Below are 23,094 nucleotides of genomic sequence, written 5' to 3' on the forward strand. Positions count from 1 at the left end.
GCCATACATGGCCCTTTGGGAGGGCTGCTTTGTAGCTGCTGTTGAATCCCCCGCTGAAGAAGATCTCCACCTGCTGTAACCAGCTGTTACCAATGCAGGGAACCAGGGCAGCAGCGTGCTGAAGATGTGAAAGCTGCTTGGTTGGGCTGCACACCGGTGGGCCCTGTGGTGACGTGCCTCCTGTGGGACTGCTGTCAGAAACCGTGTTGAAAAGGTGTGGAGATGCCTTCCGGCCAAATGTGCAGTGAAATCTCTTTGTTACGGAGTGAGCTGAGCACATCTTAATGGTCATTTGTGGCTGACAACAGCTACGGGGAAAGAGGTGGGACTTCATGGGGCTAGTGAGGGGATGACCTGCTCCATTTTCACAGCTTGTGCTTTTATGTCAGCCTGCAGTGTTGTTTCATCTGTATGGACGATGTCTGGGCTGCTGAAGCTAACAGCTGCCAAAGGAAGGGTGCAACTGATTTAGTTCGATACCAGGCTCACAGGGCACTCTGGGACAATATTCTGCAGAACAGTAAGATGCAGGACCATAAGGTCCTTATTTTAAGTTTTAAATCAGAGGTTTTCTGAGTAGTGTCTAAACTGATCAAGGGCATTTAGCTAACATCCTGGTATTACTTTTAAAAATTCAGCAGGCATTTCTGCTTAAGATGCCAGGCAGTCAGATGGAGTATACTCACTGGGGCGCGCTCTCAGGAGGCAGAAAACAACACACCGGGGAAAAGCAGACGGCGGAAGATTTTAGCAGAGGCCATGGGTGATAGCTAGGCTTGGGCTTATAAATCACATGGCAAGCTCTGATAATACCAGTGCTCTTACTGTGAAATACTGATTAGCACAAATTAGCAAGTGATAATTTAAGTCTTTCATAATATGCTTTTAATAGAAAATGTTGTTGAAGCCGATTTTTCCCATGACCCTTCAATTCTGTTTACCAGAGCTATGCTGAAGGGGGCTTTTTAAAAGTGGTCTGTGCGGTACAGGGCTGAGGAGGGCTTTGCCCCTCTCTGTGTGAAGCTGTGCTCTGGCAGCTGGGCTTTGTGCACAGCTGGTTAGGTTTCCCCTACCAGTGATACTAACTTTACCTGCCCGTCCCACAAAGGAGAAACATCTCCAGATGACAGCAGCTGGGGCAGGGCTGAGGAGAGGCAGCGTGCTACCTGTGCAAAGTCCTTTCGTGTGCAGCAGGGAGGCTGCAGAGTCTAGGTTTGCTCAATCTGCGTGTGTATCGGGTACCTCTGGGGCCCGGCACGCCTCGCCCAGGCTGTGCACTCAGGAACCCCTCTGGAAGAGGTGCTGTGCTGGGGAGGGAAGGTGGCTGGGCCTCGTTCAGGTGGACATGAGACAACTCGGTGGTGCTGCGGGGCAGTTAAGACACAAGGACACGGCCCGCTATTTACCACGTCCCCGAATTATGCATTTCATTTCCCAGACATAGCCCACGGGGCACATCGCCGCTGTTCCCTGCCTGCGCGATCGCTGCCTCCCCACCCCCAGAGGCTGAGAGACCTCTCCAGGATCCAGCGAGCCATCCAGGCTCCCCTGAGCGAGGCCGGCCACCCCCAACCACCAACAAACCCCCGCTCGGGGCTGGGGCCCGCCGTCCCTCGCCGCTCCGGGCCGCCCCCAGCAGCCTGCGGGCCGCACGCCCCCTCCCGCCCCCGGCGCGGCGGCGCAGCCAAGGGTTAACGGCGGCGAGCGGGCCGGGCCCCACCGCGCCGAGCTGAGCCGAGCCGAGCCGTGCGGAGCCGCCCCTTACACGGCCCCGGCCCCGGCCCCGGCCCCGTGGCCGCCGCCCGCCCGCGGTAAGTGGCACCACAGCGGGCGCGGGGCCGCGCTGAGGGAGCGGGAGGCGGCCGGGGGAGGCGGCGCGGCTCCCCCGGGACACGCCGGGTGCTGGGGCTCGGGGAGCCGCCGGGGAGCCCGCCCGCTGCCCGGGGGGGCCGGGGGGGAGCCGCAGCCCTGTGCCGGTGCCTGCCCTCGGCCTCGGTTACCCCGCCGAGCGGAGGGTGTGCGGTCTGGGAGCCGGGGGGCAGCGAGCTGCTGGGGTCGGAGGGAGCGGGGGAGTCTTTGTCACACCGGGCACGGCTGTGTGTGTGGCTCGGAGGTGGTGGGAGATGCTTACGGGGATCAAACGTGAGGGCAGGAGGAAGCGTAGATGTGGTATTTAGTCGTCTTTGGTAGGTAATTTGGAAGAAAAAAGGGAGGGGGATCTTCTAAGGATTTCCCTCAGATAGCGGCAGTGCCTGTGGTTGTGTCCGTCAGGCAGCATAAAGGGGCTGGTGGACATCCCCGAGCCACGCCGCGGGGCAACGTGCTCCGTGTGGTGCCTCCCGTGGGAGAGCCTTTGGCTCCTCTCCCCTCCTAGCCCTTCGTGGAATGGCTTACAGCAAGGTCCGCGGGGGAAGGTGGACGGGAGATTCTCGTTTTGAGTGGGGTCTCTTGGAGTTTAGAGCTCTTGGAGTGAGTGGAGTTTCAGAAAACCAGAGCTGGTTCCCTCGGTTTCCACTGTGCTCTTAGCTAATGCTGGCTGCAGGTAACTTCATGGGGTTTTGCTTATAGATATGCCCAGTGTTTACAAAAGGAGCAGCACTACAGCCAAAATTCCCATAAATATGACTCAGTTACTTATTTTCCGAGAGAAAAGAGTTTCTCAATATGTATACTTATCCTGTGTTTTCACAGAATCTATTTCAGAAGTAGACGACAACCAGAACAAGCAGTTCCCTTGCAGGGTAAGGCCTTCTGCATTTAGAGCACCCCTTGTGTATATATGTGTGTGTATTCACACACATGTCCAAAGAAGAATCTTCCCTTAATGCTGCCCAGCAGAAACACCTACCCGTGATGAAGAAAGGCCAGTGTTCTCCCGTGACGTTCACTGAAGGACATAAACCCCATCTCTCTGCAAGGACAGAGAGCAAGTGATGGTGGTGGTAGAGCCACACATAGGAAAAGAGCTGTTTTTTTCCATCTTGCCTTGTTCAAGAATAGCGATCTCCCAGACTGAACAGGGGTGGGTGAACAGTTCGTGTGGGAGAGGACAATATATATTCAATACAGTTACTTTGAAGGGGATAATGTCTTTCTCTGAATCCAGAGTGATACCGTTTCAGGTGCCTGGATTTTCCCTTGCACTCAGAGGTGCCTTTTCCCCTTGCTTCCCACACTGTTGGCCTGGGGAAGCACCGTCAAACTTGATGCTGCCTCAGGCCTAGGAAGGACTCCTCGAGGTCCTGTGTTCCCATACGCACCCTCTGAGACAGCATGCAGAAGAGCCACAATTACTGGTCCTCCTTTGCTGATCACTCCTCTTTTCCAGGCCCCGTGTCGGTGCTGTTTTCCCACTGAGACACACTTGCACTGTTCAGGGCCGCCAGCAGCTTTAGGGCAACAGCCTGCAACTCTTCCTCCCCCACCGCCTTCCCCATGGCCATCAGCTGCTGCAGTTTCTGCATCAAACTCTGCACGTGGGTATCCTGCAGCCTCAGGAGGAGGTCCTGGATGTCAGTGGTGGGCAGCTGTCCCTGCTGCTGGCCACTGACTGTCACCTCTGAGGCATGTGGGTCAGAAGGACTCCGTTGCACGCTCCTCAGCGGTGGTGAGCCCTCGGGTAAGGAGTTGGAGATCACAGCTTCTTCCATGTCGAGTTTGGAGCCGGCTGGCTGGGTGCTTGTAGGAGAGGTGGGAAAAAGGGGCTGGGAATGGAAGATACTAGACAACACTGCGTCACTGCTCGTGGTAATGTTGAAGGCTCGTGTGCTGCCCACCTCAGCTTTGCCCTCTCCTGGGCATGCAGTCCTCTGTGGAGGAGAAAACGTACCTCTGTAGAGGTAGTGGGCCTGGGGAGCAGGTCCCCAGCAGTCCCCCTGTTCTGTGAGGTTAACAGATGCAAAGATGAGTTGCAAGGGTGAGCTTCTTTACAGGCCCAAGGAAGGAAGAAACCTCTGTCACCTTTCCTTGTCGTGTCTTCCCATAAGTCTCTTTTGTCACTCCCAATTGTCTTCCTCTTTAGTTGCCTCTTCTAGCCTGCACGAGTCAGCCTTTCCCCTGCAGTAGCCTAGTTATCTCACCTTGCCGGGGGGTGAGAGCTGGATGTAAGGGCTGAGGTGGTCCTCAGAGGTTCATTTTCTTCATAATACCTTCCCCAATGCCTCCTCCTTGGCAAGTGTCTGCATCTGTGTAAAATGCCATCTGCGGAAGCTAGTCAGCCTGGTGTGGGTGCCCCTGAAAGGTGGCTCCCGTCTGTCTTCCCTGTCTGTTGGCCTCCTGCTTTCCCACGTCCTCATTTTCAGCACCCGATCATTGCCCAGAGCACACCATGATCTTCAGGAAACAGCTAAGCAACTCACCTTAATGAAGTACCTTTTCGTAGCACAGCGATAAAAAGCAAAGGCGCAGAAGCTGGGGAAGAAAGGAGTTCCTGGCAGTTCAGAGCATACGGGCCCTACGAAGAGGCAAATGGAGACACAGACTTGGTGATAAACTCCAGTGCTGAGGTCCCACCAGCTGTCAGCAGTAACCTCCCTGTCAAATGACAGCGCCTGGGAGTCGCAGTTGGCTTTACCTCTGGGGATCACTCCGTGGTTTTCATACTCATCCAGTCTCCGGACCAGAGGGTTCTGGCAGCCGTACAGCTCACGAAGGTGGCAGGCAGTGGTGGCGCGGTGGGCGGCCCGGAGGGACCTGAAGAAGTGGCGGTACTCGTGGCTGGAGAGCGGCGCTCCTGGCTGCTGCGCCTTCACACCTCGAGGGCCGGCAGTGCGGCCCCAGCCTGAGAGCACTGGTGGAAAGTAAAATACAGGCGGTGGGAGGAGGAGGAAATGCTAACAGTGGCACGCTCAGAAGAGCTGGCGGGCTGAACCCACACCTCCACTGCCTTCTCCGGATGCAGCGTCCAGAACATTGGAAGTGCCAGGATAGGGTCAAGATGGGGGGTCTAGGCATGGAGAGGACCTCCTCTGCCCCTGCTAACAGGGGGGTAGTACCTGGGGCATAGTACATGGCTGAAGGGCTTTGACCAAAACCTCTGGAGACTGAAGTCCTGAACTGGAAGAAAGGTCTTGGAAGTCATGGCTGGAACTGGACATGCAGCTCTGCTGTCAGGGCTGGAGCAAGGAGATGGTTTCCTTTCAAGATTTTTGTGTCTTCAAGTTTTCTTCCTCTGAGTAAGTGTATCCTGACCCCTGGCATTCATGGAGCATGCCCCAACAGATACATGTGTGCCCTTAAAATGGTCCGAGCATTCCCTGTACCCATACGCAAAACTTAAAGCCAGTTCTTCCCTCTAGAGAACATTATGAAAGCTGTTGAAACCAAACATTTGGAAGTTAGATGTGCCCAAATGAAACTGCCATGTGCAATCTTAGTTTCATCTCCTTGTGCATAAGTTTTTTATGCATTTTTTAAGTACGCAGCAAGCTACTCTTCTTTCCTTAGGACTGCCAGATCCTTCACTGCGGAGACTGGACCCGCCCAGGCGGGGAATCAAAGTTCCCCAGGTTAGGCTCATGCTGCATTTGAGACGTCTGCCTCGTTTCCCACAGCTGGGAAGGTGTGTAGAAAAGGAGAAGGCAGGAGGATGCTGGAAGAGGAGGGGTTGTTTTGGGGGTACTCTTCCAAGAAGTAGGTTTTATTCCTGGCTACACCACAGAGGCTTGCCTGTGATGCTAGGCAAGTTTCTCAGCACATTAATAATGGCATTTTCATTACCTTGTGGGTTGCCATTTATAGGAAGGCTGAAGTCTCTTGCAGTTTTGGAATCTGCATGCGCTCTATTTTGCATGTAAGTGCTACATTAGCATGTGTGCTCTGAGAAGACAGGACTGAGGCATCTCAAACTGAGATTCTAGAAGTAGTGGATATTTTTAACTTTAATCCCTCTCTGCCCTCATTTTGCCATTCGCAACATCACTACAAACCAATTAATAGCTGTGAAGCACTAAAACATAGAGTATATGAAATGTTCATGAGGAAATGAGTCATTCAGATGGGATCAGCAAATAAATCAGTCAAACACTGAACAGTAAGGGTGACATAACTGAACAGCTTAATGAATAGCTGCTCATTACAAACGCGTTGTCCATCTTAGGTCTAAAGAAGCCAAAACCCATGTGAAAAAAAAGAGAAGCTGGATTAAAGAGCTATGTCAATGTACAGGGGGAGCATATCTAAAGTCGCAAACTGAATGTGATTTAGGCATGCTCTAAGCATTCTCTGGAGTAGTCTGTTAACCTATCATGCCGCTTTTTTTTTTTTCTTTTTTTGGTAAAAGCAAACTTAAAAATTGCCTCACGGCCTCTATCTTGTTAACATCTGTGCCGTCTTATTAATAAGTGTGCCTGTAGACGCAGCAGGATCAAACAAAAGTGCGTAACTTTCCCCCTTGAAAGGATCACAGAGGTTATTGAGTCTTCCATGAGACAACATTAGATGAGAATGAGACGCTTTACCAAGTGACTTTGTGGAAATCTGCAGAAAGTGGGAACTGAGGAGACCAGGAAATAGGGGACCCCGCCACAGCCTTCTGCTAGCATGTGGTGAGATGGGCCCAGCCTTTCTGTCCATTTCTTCCAGCTATTTGTTTCTTCCAGCTCATGTTTGTCCTTAACCGAGGTCCACTCTCAGATCTCCTTCCGCCTCCCCTACCTGCTCATCTGGCCAGTTCTTCTCTTCCTGGCTGGTGGTTCAAATCCAATTCCCTGCCTTTGCTCTCATTTCTGGTCCATGTGCCAGCCTGTCTCACATCTCCAGCCTCCACCTCTGTTCCAGCCTCTGCCCAGTTGTGTCCAGCTCCGAGTCCTCCTCCCTTGGCTCCTCAGTCAACCCCTGGCTCTCCTTGATGAACAAAATAGCATCTCCAATGGATAAAGACTGGCAAAATTGTCACCAGCCGAGATCTGTATATCTGAGGCGCTCAGGGGTGCTCCTGTCTCTGTCTCGCCTCCAGCATGGCCAAGCTGAGGTGCGTTGGGGGCAAGGAGGCAGAGAGCAGTTGGGTTGGCCATCCTTCCTTACACCCAGATTGGAAGGGGAGACATCTCCTACTCACCGGACAGCACGAGGAAAGCCCACGTGGCTGACATGGCACCGTGCACGCTGCCTGAGGTGGCCTCCGAGCGGAGAGAGGCGTCACCTCTGCAGCCTCGCCTGCCTGTGTCCTCCCTCCTCCTGCCCCAGGGGAGGTGGGGGAGCACATTCTGGTTTCCCCGTGGCTGGTGACATCGGGTGGTGTCACAGACACGTCTGTTCCTTGTTCTGTTGTCCCCTGCTTCTGTTGTCCCCTGCCATGTGTTAGGTTCCTGTCAGAATACTCTCCACACTTCTGCCTCGCCAAGGGTTGTGGTCTTGGGGGCTCACCTGTCCTTGGCTGGCCGTGTCCTTCACGGGGCAGTTCCTTTGCGGCCTCTGTCCGTCACATCAGGAGCTCAGTGCGGCTCATCGCCCTCCCCACACAACAGGTCGCCTCTCTCCCTTACTCAGCCTCGCAAGGACTGGTGCCTCATCAGCTGGGGCACTGCCTGGGGACAGCTTTGTCCAAGCCTGGCTGCTCTGGAGACAGGCACCTTGTCCCTGCCCAGCTGCTCAGTGGCTTTTTGGGCTCCCCAGCTTGTTTCTGGTACACATCAAACACTGTGCTTCTCTGCCATATCCCACAGTATCCCTGGCTCTGCACCAAACAGACTTCTGAATCTGCTTCGTGTTCCTGCAGCACCTCTTTGGGGTGCGCGTTGACCGTGTGCTTGGAGCTGCTCCTGAAAGTAGCAGAAAGGGACCGAAGCAGAAGGACATCTCTCCCCTCCAAAAATAGTGGGATTCCTTGTGACTAAAGAGGTGCGATGCCATTGCAGAGCTGGTATTCACATGTGCAGTTTTTAAGCATCTTCTTTCTCTAACCCGTACCTTTCTAGGTGTTCAGAAGCCAGCTTCTTAAAACGCCTTTGTCTTCTACTGCTGCACAAACATAGTGCAAAGCTATCTAGGTGACCTAATTTTCTGCCCCACAACACCCACTCCTGTACAGCACACTTCTGCTCACAAATGAGATCCTTGAGAGGGGGGAGTGCGTGCTGGTGCTCAGAACTGTCCAAACTAGACTGTCACTGTTCATGCCTAAGCAGGTGTGTGGCTGTTCTTCAGTGCTCGCCGCCAGCGCTGTAAGCTCAGTCAGGAATGAAGCAACCAAGCTGCCATTTTGCTGGAGCACAGGAGAGGAAATTCTGCCTGTGGTCTGCTGCTGTACGTCACATGTGAGCAAACCAAAATCTCTCTCCCAGCCCTGTTTGTGCCTGGCTGAGCCTCTGAGGGTGACCAAGCAAAATGCTCCTCCGGTGAAGGCAAGGCACGGGACTCTGGGCAGATGCAGAAAGCAGCACGGCCGTTTTCTCTCTGCCTGCAGAACAGGACTGCATTGAGTTCTCATTTAGCTCACAGGAAAGAGAGGTGACAGAGACAAAATGGCTTGAGGCGTCTCTTTTTTAATATACAAAACTCATCAAGCTGACGGGCAGCCCTCTGTGGCACGTGCAGTTAACCCTGCCTTTGCTATGTGAGCTTCCCTGGCTAGCAGACCTGAGCGCCAGCCTCACGGTGTTCGTGGCAGAACAGGCGCTGACCCTGGCTCATGTTTCTGAGCATCATTTTCCTCTGGCCTAGGTTGCTTCTGTTTCCTAAATACTTATTCTCTTGTAATCTCAGTCTACAACACTGCTTCTAGGGCTGTTATTTGTTACATCTGTTTTCTTTCTCTGATCAGGAGCTGCCAGCCCTGACTTTGCTTTGACCTCCTGGATGGAGTGAAGAGAAACAGCTCAGTGGCCAGGAGCAACTAAACACTGAGGCAGAAGAGATATTGCTCACAAGGTGAGAAATTGAATAGTGCATGTCTGGAAAAGAAAGAAAAGAGTGAATGCGGAAAATCTGGCACGTGTTTTGCTGCATGCTTCGCACTCATCCTGTTTCTTTTGCTCCTGTATTATATAGACTCTGCTTTCAGGAAGATTCCTAGGAAGGGTATGATAAAGATGAAACAATCCTAGGGAATCTTAATGAAATCAAATCTTGTGTATTTTTCAGCAAAACCTATACTCAGAATTTTAGAAGGCATAAATAACCAGTGTGGCTTTTTCTTCTTTTCACTCTGACAATATTTTTAATGCTTTGTTGGTCAATTAGCTGTCCTGAGGTCCATGCCCTGGGCCAGTGCTATTGTTTTATTTATACTGCAAATGCTTTTCAGCCCTGAGTGTTATAAGCAGAACTTTGGAAATCAGTATAACCAGTGTGTTGTCTTCCAAAATCAGCAGATCAGCTGAATCAAAACCTGAGGGGTTCATCCTGCTGCATTCTTCTCAGATTTTGACCTCCCACTCGTAAGATGATGATGTTAGCTTTGCAAGCAGAACCTTCCAGCTAATCTGCTAGGAGACATTTATTTCCCAGTTGTGTTCTCCATATCAGCGTAACTAATAAAAAGCCAGGAGCCTCAAAAAGTTTCAGTCTCGTTTCCATGCTTGATTAACAAAACAGTTTATCATTCCATTCAATTGCCTGTCTGTTCTGTAGACAAAACCTGGATACAGTTTGCTGCAGAATATGTAGGGTTTTCTCTTTAAGGAAAAGGTCTACAGCTGGAGAGAAGAAAGAAAAACGGTCTGCTTAGCAGGGGAGGATGTTCCTGTGGTGTTGTCTGCTTCCTTCCTCGGTTAAGCATGGGAATGCTGGAGAAGAGCAATGATTCATAGGCAACAGGAAGAGAAGTGGGAAGAGAATTATGTACTTGGGGGTTGCTGAGGAGAGCAGTGATGTTCCCCTAGTGTCGCTAGATGTGGGAAGTTTGAGGACAAGCAAGTGATAGGGCTCATCCATTAGGGCTGTAACTTGATGACAGAGGACCCTCTTTGCAATCCATGCCACAGTGACCCCCTGTTCCCAGGTCACATTCCCTTCCCATGCTTCTTCCTCTCGGTGCCTTCACTCTGCTCAGAGAAGAAACCGAGGGGCTGGCTCCTGAGCTGTTGGCTCACGGTGGCTGATGTGCAGCAGGTCTCTGGAGGTTGCCCTTTGTGGACCTCTCCTTCAGAGAACCAGTGGGGATTATTCACTGCAGGTTCCTCTGTTCACTCCAGCAGGTGGCAGGACCATGGGCGACACGCAGAAGGGCCAGCTTCGTCAGGGAGGTCCTGCGAGAGCTGAACTGCACCCGTTCCCCTCCAGAAGGCTCACAGGAGATACCCTCCAGGATGCTGATGAAAGACAAGGCTGCAAGCAGGAGCTGGAGACGGAAAACAAGGTGGAGCCGTCTTTTGGAAAGAGACAGGGAGCGGTAACTCCCTGTGTGATGGCAGTGTGGGAGTGCGAGGATGGTGGTGGCCCCCCCATCAGTAAGGTTGTCCTTGCTGGGGACAAGTCAGTCTCCCCCGTGTGTGGGAACATCTGGATTCAGCAGGTGGGGGAGAAAACCTACGAGTGTCCCGAGTGTGGGAAAAGCTTCAGCCGGAGCTCATACCTGAGCCAGCACCAGAGGATCCACCTGACAGAGAAACCCTTCAGCTGCTCCGAATGTGGGAAGAGTTTCACCCGCAACTCGGATCTGATCAAACACCAGCGGATCCACACCGGCGAGAAGCCCTACCAGTGCAACGAGTGTGAGAAGACCTTCAGCCAGAGGTCCAATGTGATCAGGCACCAGCGAACCCACACAGGAGAGAGACACTACCAGTGCAATGAGTGCGGGAAGAGCTTCAGCCAGAACTCCCATCTCATCGTCCATCAGAGAAGCCACAAGGGTGAGAAGCCATTTAATTGCCCCCGGTGTGAGAAAAGCTTCAGCGACCGCTCCTCCCTGATCATACACCGGAGGGTCCACACCGGAGAGAAGCCCCACAAGTGCCAGGAGTGTGGGAAGCGTTTCCGGGACAGCTCGGCCATCATTCGGCATCAGAGGATCCACACTGGAGAGAAACCCTACGAGTGCACCGAGTGCGGCAAAACCTTCCGCCAGAGCTCCTCGCTGGTGACCCACATGCGAACACACACAGGCGAGAAACCCTACAAATGCCCCGTGTGTGGGAAGAGCTTCAGCCAGAGCTCAGCACTCACCACCCATCGCCGCATCCACGGGGGAAAGGCCTTGCCCGTGTACCACGGCAGCCTCTTGCCCAGCCCCTACCAGTGCGCCGAGTGCGGCAGGAGGTGCAGCGACCACCCCACTCTCGTCAAGCACCAGACCACGCACGCGGAGGAGCGGCCCTACATCTGCGTGGAGTGCGGGGACAGCTTCCGACGGAGCTCGGCGCTCAATGTCCACCTGAGGATCCACCGTGGGGAGAGACCCTACAAGTGCGAGGAATGTGGGAAAACCTTCCGGCATAGCTCAGCCCTTGGTGCACACCTGAGAATCCACGCAGGAGCCAAGCCCTACGAGTGTGGTGAGTGTGGGAAAAGCTTCCGGAAAAGTTCAACGCTTAAAGTGCATTTGAAAATCCACGTGGCCAAGAAGCCTTATAAATGTACGCTGGGTAGGAGAGCTCTCTCTTCCCGCTCTCTTCTCCCGTAGGGTTGGAGCGGCTGGTTGGAGCGGGAACCAAAAGCAGTATTTGGTTGTGTCTGCGGGCACATGGACAATGTGGGTGCTGAGAACCACAGTGGGAAAAGACTAACTGGGGACTAACTGCAGCGGTGGTATCTGGACTAGGTGCTTAATCCCAGTGGTACAAAAACCATTAGGAGATTGGGAGGTCGGAGAGTTAGTCGTAAAAGCTGCATATTGGTGATCTAGGAAGAGTACTGAGAGCCTGAGGAAGGGGGATCAAGTTCTGGGTAATTTGGTGACTATGAATATGTGGTAGATTACAAATGGAAGAATCAGGCTTTTAAAAGAACTTTTCAACTAAATAAAAAAAATTAAAAGTTCCAAGTTGGCTCTGATTCAAAACTTTGGCTTGTTAGGTACTGCAGTAGTCCTAGAAACACTCTTATTTTCCATGACTGTAGTGAAGTTTACTCAGTGTTTGACAAGTCACTTTGAATTCTTGGAGTCTGAGACTTAGGACCTGAACCTCAACCTGTTTGTCTTTCCTTCCTCTTTTCCAAATCTTACATGGGACAATGAATTCCTACCTCCATGTGCAAAGTCTGCTTGACGTAACACCTGAGCAAAGCAAAAGCGATGCGGCTGCTCCCAGAAAACGTGGATGTGCAAACATTTGCAGTTGGAACACTGCCTGTTGCTAGTCTTTGGCAGCTTCCCCAAAATGTGTCCTCTGGTTTGATACATCTTCTGACTAGGGACAGCAACAAAACCTGGGCAAAAACGTGGCCTTACCTTATTTAACCAAAAAAGTATTCCTCCTAGATGTCTGAGTTGTATCCAGTGTACATGATGGGTTCCTACTGGCAGTCCAGAGACTGTTTGCAATTTTTGTAGTTGTTTTTATGCTGGAGAACTCGTTACCTCCTTGTTTATAAAGTATTTACATGTAAAGCTCAGTGTGAACCGTTAGGAATTACCAGATTTACATTTATTAGTACGTTAATGATTGTACATTACATAAACCTGCTTTATATTGCCGTGTTTTATTACGAAGTGCGTGCTTCCCTCCTTAAATAAACCCCCTTTTATTCTTTCTCCGTGTATAACCCTGCTTTCTGTCGTTGTTCGTGTGTAAACGGGAATGAGACCGGCAGCGGCGCTCAGCCCCACACCGAGCGTGAGGGGCTCGTCCGCGGGCAGCCACAGCGGGCGAGAGACCCCTGTCAGCGGGCTGAGGAGCCGAGGGTCCCACAACCGGAGCGTCCCCAGCACCACGGCCGGGTTTCCCGGTGAGGCCCCCGAGGGAGGCCGGGCGCTGAGGGCAGGCCCTGCCCGCGGGGAGGGCTCAAGGCCCGGCCCCGCCCGGCCGCGGCCACGCCAAGGAGGCGGCGCCGCCGCTCGCTGCGAGGCGGGAAGGCGGCGGCATGGAGGGCGGGAGGGGGGCGGTGGGCGCCGGGGCGCCGGCGGTGGGCGCTGAGGGCGGCGGGCGGTGCCCGGAGCCCGGTGCCCGGAGCCCCCCTCAGGCGGCGAGCGGCGGGGCGCTGGGCAGCGTGCCGCCCCGGTTCCCGTTCCCCTACAGGCCGTACCTGATCCAGGAGCGGTTCATGGCAGCGCTGTACGGCGCGCTGCAGGCCGGGCAGGTCGGCATCTTCGAGAGCCCCACGGGCACGGTGAGGCGCGGCGTGGGGACGGGGGGTGGGGAGGTGTCGGGAGCTGCTCCTGGCAGGGGGAGAGGGGCTGGGGCAGGCCGGACTCCGTCCCCGCACAAGTGCGAAGCCTGGGGTCGCGGTTCAGAGACGTGTCAGCCGCATCTGTGGTGCCGGTGCTGGGACTGCGTGCAGTGCACCCCGCACAGGTGCGGGGGAGAAACAGGCTCCACGTGAGATGGCAGTGCGGGATAACAGTGCCACATCTGTGTCTGCACACGTGGTCTTGGCCTGATCCCACTCAGAAGTGGGTCTTCTCTGTGGTCTGTCACGGACAGCGATGTGTCAGGTGTGTGGCTTGTCCTGTTTGTTTTCACCAGGGAAAGTCACTGAGTCTCATCTGCGGGGCCCTCTCCTGGCTCAGAGACTTTGAGGAGAAGAAGAAGCAGGAGGAGGCACGGCTTCTGGCGCTTGAGGACAAGGGCCGGGAGGAGAAGCAGCCGCTGACTTCTGATGAGCCAGGACGGCCCAATAGCAAAGACTCATCCGGGGAACCAGACTGGATTACGGCGTTCGTGCAGAAGAAAGAAGAACAGGATATGGTGAACAGGCTAAAGGTTAAGAAATGTTTCGTGTAGAGGAAGGGGAAAGCAGCGAGGTGTGAGGATCAGAATAGGTGGTGATGCCATGGGGGACGGCTGGAAAAGCAGATGATGCAAACCTGGTGGTCTTTGTCATTCACAGCACTTCTTAACTTTTTCAGTGAAGAGGGATGAGGCATTGCTGTACAGGTTGCATTGGAGAGGAAACTATGTTGCTGTCAACACAGTAACGTATAATAGGCATGCAAGGAGAGCGGGACCTACGGACAATTATATTTCAGAGGTTTTTGTTTTTTTTTGACTACTCCCAGGGAATAGGAAAGTAATTATACCTGGCTTTTAGGACTAAACACATCTCATCCTTCCCTCACTCTCCCTTTATTTTAGGAAGAGCAGATCAGGAGGAAAAAGCGAGAAGAACGGCTTGAGAAAATTCGCCATAATGTGCAGTTAAAATACGCAGCGAAGAGGAAGGTGAGTTGTCCTGCAGAGATCAGAAGTTCCTGCATAATCTCAAGTATTGTTTGTACTTGCTTACACCTGTCATTTGACTCTAAATTTTCTGACCCATCTGTTTTGGGAGCTCTGGGATGAATTGGCCCTCTGAAATTTTTGGTTAGATTAGTTTTTTAAAATACAGATGTGAAAAACACTTTGTGCATAGAGAATTTACTGACAGCATTTGTGTGTAGGTAAAAAGGGCAGGTTTTTTATTTTTTATTTTTATTTTTTTGGAAGCTCTTTGTTTTATGAGCATCTGTAAGCACTGTACTTCTGAAATAAAACCCGTAGATCTTGGATTCAATTTAAGAGCATGGGAACAGAAGACCAGTAAAAAAGCCACATCAGACTTTGGTTGTACTTTGCTCACCACTAGGGAACAATTGTACTTGTTTACCTTCGGGACAATACAGTCATATTTTCTACAAAGTGTCCCTTTTCTACGTGTAGGAAGTTGATAGATCTATTTGCCTGCCATTTAGAAGGGTGAACTGGCCCCAGAACCCTTGACCCTAAGCCTTTTGATGGAGTGAGTTAAACTTCCCGGAAACCCCTACCTTGGGTCCCCAAAGCGACAGACTTACAAGGCAGCCAGGCGATTAGTTTTTAGCGTGCTCCATCTCAAGTGCTGTGATGTGTTTTATTCAGCTCTTGTCAAAAGGATCCAGCAGAAGTAGCAAAGGTTCCGAGGTGAACGGCAAATCAAAAACAAGTGGAACAAAAAACTTCTGTTTCTTAAGAGAATGAAAAGCATGGGAAATAAGCGTGATAAAAGGAAGAAAGCAAGTTGGTGAAAAGTTACAGAGATTTGGAAATGCAGCTGATTCATCTACTCTATAGTACTTGTAAACTGCCTTGCTTCATGATGCCATAGTAAAAGAATGCTCATTAAGGTTGGAAGGCACTGCCGGAAGTTGGAAGGAACTTTTATTTATCAGAACAGAAAACCAATAAGAAAACTGTTCGTCAACATTGTAATAAAATTTCTATGGAGGGATTAGAATAAGAACCACATAACAGGGGAAGAAAAAAAAAGCAGAGAAAAATCTTGGGCTTTGTATTCAAAACAGTCACTGCGTTCATCTTAGTCTTGAGTTATCTGTGGATGTGTTATTTGATTATATCCTTATACATTTGCTGGGTTGCTTTTGTTTTGCACACTATTTTTTCTGAGGCAGTCATTTTTATGGGCTTTAATTTAAGTGACTGGTGCAAGATTACGTGGATGTTGTCGCTTCAAGTTTTAGGTGTTTAGAGGGCCTTTTGCCCGGAAGGTTTTTATGTTTCCCCTTTGTGTCTGTGTGGTCAGATCTTTGGCTGTTGCTGTCATCTGCGTTGTGCAGGGCTGAATCATTTTAGTCACCAGTGGTGCATTTGCTCGTCCTGCTGAGGATGTAGGCAGCAAGCCATTCTCTGCGCTACGCGGCATAAAGCGGTGCGAGTGCCACTTCTCTGTGTGGAAATAATGTGCTCATGTGCTCGCTTCAGAGATCTGAGGAGGATGAGACGAAGCGCCTTCTTCAGCTCAGCAAGGAGGCTCTTTCGGAGGGAGCTGGAGCAGATGTTCTGGAGCAGCTGGATCACAATGAGGAGGAGCTGATCCTTGCTGAGTATGAGAGCGACGAGGAAAAGAAAACCGCAGCCGGGTAAGGGCAAGGACTGAGGGGGTTCCAGTCATGCTCTCAGTCGTGTGGTCTGAATTCTGATTTTTTGGTAGACCTGTGCAGAGCCAGGAGTTGGCCTTGATCCTTGTGGGTCCTTTCCAACTCGGGATATTCTGTGATTCTATGTCAAGGAAATGTCTTCTCTATCATTTTTGGATTGCCTTAATTAAAGGGATTTTGGCCGTGATTGCTCTCTTGGGATTTCTCTGGGGTTCTTTGAGTGTTTATCATGCTTGGTGTAAAGGTGGCTCTCTGTTGTGAAGATCTGGAGTTTCTCCCCCATTCAAGCTGGGATAGCTGTTGTTCTGGTGGGGTTGGTTGGTAGGTTGTTGGAAATTTTTGTTTGTTTGAGGAAGATCAGTAACTTAGAGTGTCTTCTGAGAAAGTGCGTCTTTCTCAAAATGCGTGGCAATTTCCTGTCTTTATCCATGCCTGGTTCCCTGAGAATGCCTCTGGATGCTGGGTGAATGATTCAGGACCAAGTTCCTTGTACTAGAAAAGCAAAATGCCCCTCGGGGCAGCAGAGGAAGCTACCAGTCCTGCTGGTTAGCAGTAGCATCTTCTGATACTCTACAGGAAGAGATGGTCACGTTCCCAAAGGCTGGAGCTACAGCACGAAAACCACGGGCACTCTTTTCTCTATCATACACTTGTTTCTTTTGCTTTATGCAGAAAGCCAGAAGCTGTACTTTGGTAATAAAAGTCAAATACATCTAAAATACAAATTTGCTAATTAGTATGTAGACAGATCCTCCTGCCTTAAAATTGCAAAGCATTTAAACTACGTATAAATGAAGTAGTTATTAAGCATTAAACTGCTATTGCCTTTGAGGAACTGTATGGCAGTTTCTTCCTGAAACTTTTCTTTATGCAACAGCTTGAGGGTGGTAAATTGTCTCTAAGGGGAATGTTTTACGAAAATAAATAAATAAGCACACCAAAGAATAGCATAGCACTGATTAGCTTATGCCTGGGGCTTAGAAGCAGCAGATTTAAAAGAAAAAAAAAAAAAAAAAAGGCTTCTTGAAGTTGCTGAAGTCACAGCCCTACAGACATATTTCTTCTAAAGAGCAAGGTTTGACTCGATTGTGCACACTCACACTTAAACTACTCAATGTGTCTAAGTCAATTTTTCTCTAAGAAAAACTAAGTCAATTTTTCTTCTACTTCCTGATGATATGAGCACCTCTCTTGAGACTGCTGTCTCGTGGTAGAGCATCGTTGATTGTAACTTTTCCTTTTCTTAGGCTGGAGGAAGATGATGATGATGATTTGGAAGAAGAGCATGTGACGAAGGTGAGATGAGGACACCTCATGGAACAGTGTAGCAGAGTTAGGGCTTCCTTGCACCCAGCAGTGCAGTACCGAGGGATTTGGGAAGTGGCATCCAGTAGCTGCCGAGTTTGTTGATAAGAGCAACCAGTTCTGCTGCTCTCATCTCCTTCTGGACTATGCCGGCTGCCTAAGCAGTTTGCTCTGCTAACGTTGCTGAAATTTTGTTGTGGCTTGCTATAAAGGCACGCTGCAAGAAACGTTTTTTCATTACTCTTCAGTGGTGAGTCCCTGTTACTATAAGGGCCTTGGAAAATTCAGCGGAAACAAAGGGCCAATGCACAAGGTAGGGCTTTGGCCTTGACAGTTGTAAGGTGACAGGTGCTCAAGCACGTGCCTTCCCTTGTGCTTTGAAGCCGTGAGCAAGATTAACATCACTGAGGTGTTTGGCTGCTTCCTTGCAGGATTGGCTGTGGGTAGGAGGTTGGTTTCCATGTTCTCACCTTCACTTTGTACTTCCTCACTGTAGATTTACTACTGCAGCCGCACGCACTCCCAGCTGTCGCAGTTTGTGCATGAAGTGCAAAAAAGTCCTTTCGGCAAAGACACGCGTCTGGTCTCTTTGGGATCCAGGCAGGTATGTGGTATGTTCACAAAAGGATCTGGGTGTGTGTTAAGTTAGTACAAAGGGCTTTGCGAAGAGTTGTGTGGATGTGACACGTCAGAAGGGAACGGGGACTGACAGGACCTGCCGTTGGAAAAACTGAAGTAGTTATGGGTCAGATCTGCATGGTGTAAGTTTTTTGTGAGCTGCTTGGCCATTCACCCTTTGATGCAAATGCAAAAGTCTGTTTTCCCTCTTCTGATGGGGGAGATTGAGTCACTGAGAAGGCACTCATCTTGGTATTAATTCTGCTAGCATCTTTTTAGAAGCTGTTGTGTAGCAGCGAGCCATTTGAGGGCACCTTTTCTCGTTTTTTCTCCTTACTAAGTTCTTAGGGGTTTTGAGCATGTTTGTAGCAGCTAGTACACACGATGTCTGACTGACAGACTTTTCTGTGTTGGTATTTGGTCTATGATAGCTTTGAAGAAGCTTGTACAGAAGCTTCTTTTACAGCGAAGGGTGTGCACTGTCCTTTAATGACCGTCTCCTGCTTCTTGTCTTTGCATGTCTAAGAACCTGTGTGTGAATGAGGAGGTGCGCCGCTTGGGGGCTCTCCAGCTCATCAATGACCGCTGCATGGAGATGCAAAAGAACAAACATGGTACGAACACTTCCAGCCTGGGGAGGCAAGGGCTGATAAAGCTGCTGTGAGAGTCTGCAGACGGTGCTCTCTGCCAGTCAATTCTAGCGAAAGAGTTTACTCTTCTTACTGCTTTTACTTCTCCTGTCCTCTGGGGTGGGATGCTGAGATCTGTATTTTCGGAGTGCCTTACATCAGTCAGGACTCGTGCGTGGAAGCACCCTTGTTCTAACTTACTGCTGGTGATGTGGGGAGATGGCACGTGACTAAGTCTAAGCTGCAAGAGCAGCAACCACTAGGGGATGGAAACGTCTCTGCTGAATACTTTTTAAATAGATGATAGGTCAAAAACCCTCAGGACAAAGCCTGCTTTAAAGTGCAGGAGGAAGTGCTATAAGGGTGCAGAGGAGTGGTTTTAGACTCTATGAGTGTGTTGCTCATGTCTTTCTTCTGACTTCTGCTGTCAGAAAAGAAGTCTGGTGAAGAGACGGAAGGGAAGAAGAGACGTGTGAGTCGCGCTACGTGCCCTTTTTATTCCTATGAACAAATGCAGTTTCTCCGCGATGAAGTTCTTGTGGAAGTGAAGGATATCGAGCAGCTGGTGGCTTTGGGAAGGGAGACCAAAGCCTGTCCATACTATGGGAGTCGATACGCCATTCCTGCTGCTCAGGTAAGGTCTGCACGCTGCTTAGGGGCCTCTAACAGTAAACCCATTACTTGCTCCTGCCAGTACTGTGCTGCACAATGTTTCGGCAGTTTGTAAACAGGCTGCATTTCTGTCAGGTGTAGTTTTGCTGAGAAAGAAAAGGAAAATGAGAATAGGAAAATGAGAATACCCATTTCAAGTTAATAGGGAGGTTGTATGTTTGGGTTTTGGGTCAAGCATTCTGAAATACTTGACAGGCTTGGTAACTGTGAGGTGATACTGGCACATGGATACAGTCTTAGCACTTGTTGCTGCTTTTCATCCTTGCTTGGTTCTCTAGCAGAAGACATGCTCTCAGGCCTTTGAAAGAGGTTAGGAAGGTAACCTGCTGTTGCACTGCTGGGCTGTTCTTACTGTAGTTATTTGAGGGTTGAGCAAGATGAAGAATCAGCGTGCACAATCATCTCCCCTCAGCTTACCTCCCATTGTCCCTCTCAAGCACACGCTCCTGTCTTTGTGCTACTTCTTCCACAATAAGAGACTTGGCTGACTTCTGCAAGGCCGTCTGATGCAGGCCTTTGCTGAGCAGCTGGTGAGTGCCCTACGTTTGTAAGGGTGAGAGCTGGGACCAGGGCAGTGTGTGCTTCTCCTGTAGCTGGTGGTGCTGCCCTACCAGATGCTCTTGCACGAGGCTACGAGGAGCGCTGCAGGGATCAGTCTGAAGGATCAGATTGTGATCATTGACGAGGCCCACAACCTCATAGACACCATCACCTGTATCCATAGCGCGGAGGTCAGCGGCTCTCAGGTGAGTCACGGCTGGTCCTTTAACCGCGACTGAGCTCTCCATCCAGCAGAGCGCCCTTTCTCTAACACCAGCTCCACGTTTTGTTCTTACAGCTGTGCTGTGCCCACTCCCAGCTGCTGCAGTACATGGAGCGATACAGGTGAGGATCTCGGAGGAGAACAGCCGAGCGGTGGCAGGCAGCGTGGATGCCATGGCTTGTCTCGTGTCTGCAGGGCCTTTCTTGCTTTTTTCCCAGCGGAAGGCTATTTGCATTAATCCTGCTGCAGATGAAAAGCCACTTGCTTCATTATCTCTGTCTGGAACCGGTCTAAGTCAGACTCCTGGGGCTGGTATTAAGCAGTGAGAAGGGGGTACCCTGAGGATTCTGGCTTTTCCTTATACTCTCAGTTTCTTCCCCAATCTCTGTCTCTAATCGTTCCTGCTTTGTGATGCAGAGTTTCAAAAGCTCCGGTCTTTTATCTCTCTCCTGTACCTTAACCTTTCATGTGCTGACTGGCATCAGGCCGAGGCAGTGAGCTCTGAGGAGGAGGAAGCTGGATGTGTTTTTTTGACTCCGGCCAGATCTTGCATCTTGTGAACCCTGCAGTGCTTGATTGTTGTGCTCAGTGCTAATAACTGAATTTGCGCAGCGTTATTGCAACAGGGACTTGGGGCATCACTGCCATTGCAATAAACAAGCTGTAATTAGTGTGTGAGGAACAGTGAAGTGCCTGGGCTGCATGGGTGAGCGCTCTGGAGTGATCTGGGGTGGGATATTCAGGGGTGTATGCCCTGTTACAACCAGGGAACGTGAGCAAAATGTTGTCTTCTGCTAGGGCATAGCTGGTGACTTGTTCGAGGTTATCAGGAAGCCTGTGTGAGAGCTGGAAGTAGATTAAAGCACCTCACAGCCAGCTCTGCTTTCCAGCAGCTTCTCCACACTTCCCCAATGTATAGATCTCTGCTGCTGCTGTCTGGTTTTTGTCTCCCCCAAATCAAGGGGAGTTCAGTTGCTTGTCTCTGCAGCTTAGGAAGCTGTGTGAGTTAGTTCCTCAAGAAGTTCTGGGGCCTAATGCTTGCTACCTGTTTTTTTCATAGGAAACGTTTGAAGGCAAAGAACTTGATGTACATTAAGCAGATCCTGTATTTGCTGGAGCGGTTTGTAGTCATGCTGGGAGGTAAGCAAGCCGTTCCTCTCTCCTTACAGACTGAGAGCGCTGCCCCCCTTTGCCCCCCTCACAAGCTGCGGGAGGGTTGCTCATGTGAGGTTTGGGTACCAGTTATGTTATTTCTGTCTGTTTTGTAAGACGGGCACAGGGACTGGCCTGAACCCCTCTCCTTTTTGATCAGCTGAGGAGCAGCAGGTGATGCCAGAAGTTGGTAGCAGCGGTTCCCCTCTCTTTCTGTGTGATTTTCAGGTCGGATTTGAGTGGGAAGGTGATAGGGTCCAAAGTGAGGAATATGGCAGATGTGTGACAGTGATCAGCACAGCACAAACACGGCACAATTAATTCTGTGTCATCTGGTGGCAAGATCCCATCTGTGGCAGGCATACCTCTGCAGAATGAGTTCTTGTTTTTCTCCTTTCCTGGGGCTCCTTTCCTGCAATGCTTATTTTGCTAGATATCAGTGTGCCGTGAGGAGAACCTGTCGTTAAGTTCACAAAGAACTTCCTCCTTGACCGGGGAAAAGAGTAGGTCTGTGGTGTGGGGCCCTGTTGGTGCTCCCTGCCCTTCTCTCAGCTGTGCACTTCTCTTCCCCCCGCTCCCCTCCTCTTCCCCACATGTGCTAAGTGCTTCCATTAGAGACTGCAGCCTGTGCACAGCTTCATGATCGAGGCTGCGAAGTGAGATGTGAGGTGGGTGTTAAACACTAGGACAGACAGCGCAGCAAACAGCAGTAATTAATATGGCTCTCAGGGTCTGGATGTGGATCTCTCCTCGGGTTCTCCCCTCTTCCCAACCACCTGCCAGCCGCCCCGCTCCCCAGCGCTGCGGTGAGGAGGGCTGAGGGATGCACTGCAGTCCCTGCCCCTCATCGTTGCAGCACGATGACTGTGTGGTGTGCGAGCATTTGTATGCACCCACCCTACCTGCTGCCTCTTGCTACAGAAGGAATGTAGGTGGTGTTTCTTAGGACGCAGCAGCACACTTGTCCTACACTTAGGATGCAGCAGCGGAAAGACAAACCGAACAGGAGCTGTTGTTTTCTCTGTATACCTTTTCCAGATGTCAAGTTGATTCTTGTTTTTCCCTTTTTTTTTTTTTTTTTTATTCCCTAGTGCTGTGCCCCTTTCAGCTCAGTTGTTAGTCTCTTGCTTAATTGTAAGACAGACCCATTGTAAGCCTTCCTTGAAATGGTTTTGTGTTTTACAGGGAATGTGAACCAAAATCCTAACTGCCAGGCAGTTTCCCAAACAGGTAAGACTGGAGCGAACGCCGTCAGTCAGGGACTTGGATGTGGGCAGTCAGGGGCTGCAGGCCCAGCAGCTAATATGTATTTTTTTCTCTTTCGCCCTTTTCTTTTAGGGACAGTGCTAAAATCCATCAATGACTTCCTATTTCAGAGCCAGATTGATAATATCAACCTCTTCAAGGTAGTGTAAGCGGTGTCTCCTGTAGGGCATAGCTGGTGACTTGTTATCAGGAGGCCTGTGTGAGAAGCGGAAGTAGAGTCAAGCGCCACGTGGCAGAGTCTGCTCTCTAGCAGCTTCTCTGCCCTTCCCCAGTGTGCAGATCTCTGCTGCTGCTGTCTGGGTAACAGTGCATTAAAGCCGGATGGGTGGTCTAGGGGTAGAGGGAAGCAAGCAATTAAACGTGTGCACATGCAGACGCTGTGTGTAGGCAGAGCAAAACTGTAAGGGTTGAAGGTAAAGAAAGTGTACTACTCCAGTAACCTAGCCCAGCCCTCCAACCCCTGAACATGGAACCTTAACACGGAGTTTCTGCTCTGGTGCCTTTGTACCAAAAAAGAAGTGGTGCCTTTGTACCAAAATGGTGTCTAGGGGGGAACTCGCACAAAGACCTGTGTGCCCTTCCCCAAGAGTGCAGCAAAAGCAGCTGCTGGACAAGGATCGAGGGCAGCGGGATGGGAGAGGGGATGCTGAACGCCAGTTCATTTTCCTGTCTTCCTCCGACAGGTTCAGCGTTACTGTGAGAAGAGCCTCATCAGCAGGAAGGTACTGCCCCTCTGG

General features: G+C 50.8%; 2 protein-coding genes across 9 annotated transcripts in view; both read left to right on the forward strand.

Annotated features, from left to right (window-relative positions):
* Positions 1-1,635: 1,635 nt before the first annotated feature.
* LOC118177547 (zinc finger protein 501-like) lies at positions 1,636-12,632 on the forward strand. 3 transcript variants are annotated; one of them, XM_035345323.1, is made up of 3 exons: positions 1,636-1,811; positions 8,762-8,868; positions 10,134-12,632. In XM_035345323.1, exon 3 carries the CDS (start codon positions 10,148-10,150, stop codon positions 11,561-11,563), a length of 1,416 nt encoding a protein of 471 aa, XP_035201214.1. In that variant the 5' UTR covers positions 1,636-1,811; positions 8,762-8,868; positions 10,134-10,147; the 3' UTR covers positions 11,564-12,632. The 3 variants fall into 3 exon arrangements, with proteins under 3 accessions (XP_035201214.1, XP_035201235.1, XP_035201225.1); XM_035345344.1 differs by having other exon boundaries at positions 10,137-12,632; XM_035345334.1 differs by lacking the exon at positions 1,636-1,811 and adding an exon at positions 8,259-8,448.
* The window catches only part of DDX11 (DEAD/H-box helicase 11), a 29,613-nt gene continuing 8,305 nt past the window's right edge, over positions 1,787-23,094 (forward strand). For 5 of the 6 annotated variants that reach the window (XR_004755841.1, XM_035345261.1, XM_035345276.1 and 2 more), the window contains exons 1-14: positions 13,012-13,209; positions 13,566-13,802; positions 14,175-14,261; positions 15,777-15,934; positions 17,200-17,248; positions 17,754-17,861; positions 18,402-18,489; positions 18,936-19,138; positions 19,770-19,922; positions 20,015-20,061; positions 21,000-21,079; positions 22,277-22,321; positions 22,430-22,497; positions 23,041-23,079. Coding sequence is in view for 5 of the 6 variants with exons in the window: in XM_035345261.1 (XP_035201152.1) it covers positions 13,144-13,209; positions 13,566-13,802; positions 14,175-14,261; positions 15,777-15,934; positions 17,200-17,248; positions 17,754-17,861; positions 18,402-18,489; positions 18,936-19,138; positions 19,770-19,922; positions 20,015-20,061; positions 21,000-21,079; positions 22,277-22,321; positions 22,430-22,497; positions 23,041-23,079 (1,428 nt within the window). In the remaining variant the exon portion in view is untranslated. Of the gene's footprint in view, positions 1,792-13,011; positions 13,210-13,565; positions 13,803-14,174; positions 14,262-15,776; positions 15,935-17,199; positions 17,249-17,753; positions 17,862-18,401; positions 18,490-18,935; positions 19,139-19,769; positions 19,923-20,014; positions 20,062-20,999; positions 21,080-22,276; positions 22,322-22,429; positions 22,498-23,040; positions 23,080-23,094 lie in introns of those variants that run through there. The other variant, XM_035345267.1, reaches the window with a different exon arrangement.

This window comes from Oxyura jamaicensis, chromosome 1, assembly GCF_011077185.1.
Source record: "Oxyura jamaicensis isolate SHBP4307 breed ruddy duck chromosome 1, BPBGC_Ojam_1.0, whole genome shotgun sequence".
Lineage (NCBI taxonomy): Eukaryota > Metazoa > Chordata > Aves > Anseriformes > Anatidae > Oxyura > Oxyura jamaicensis.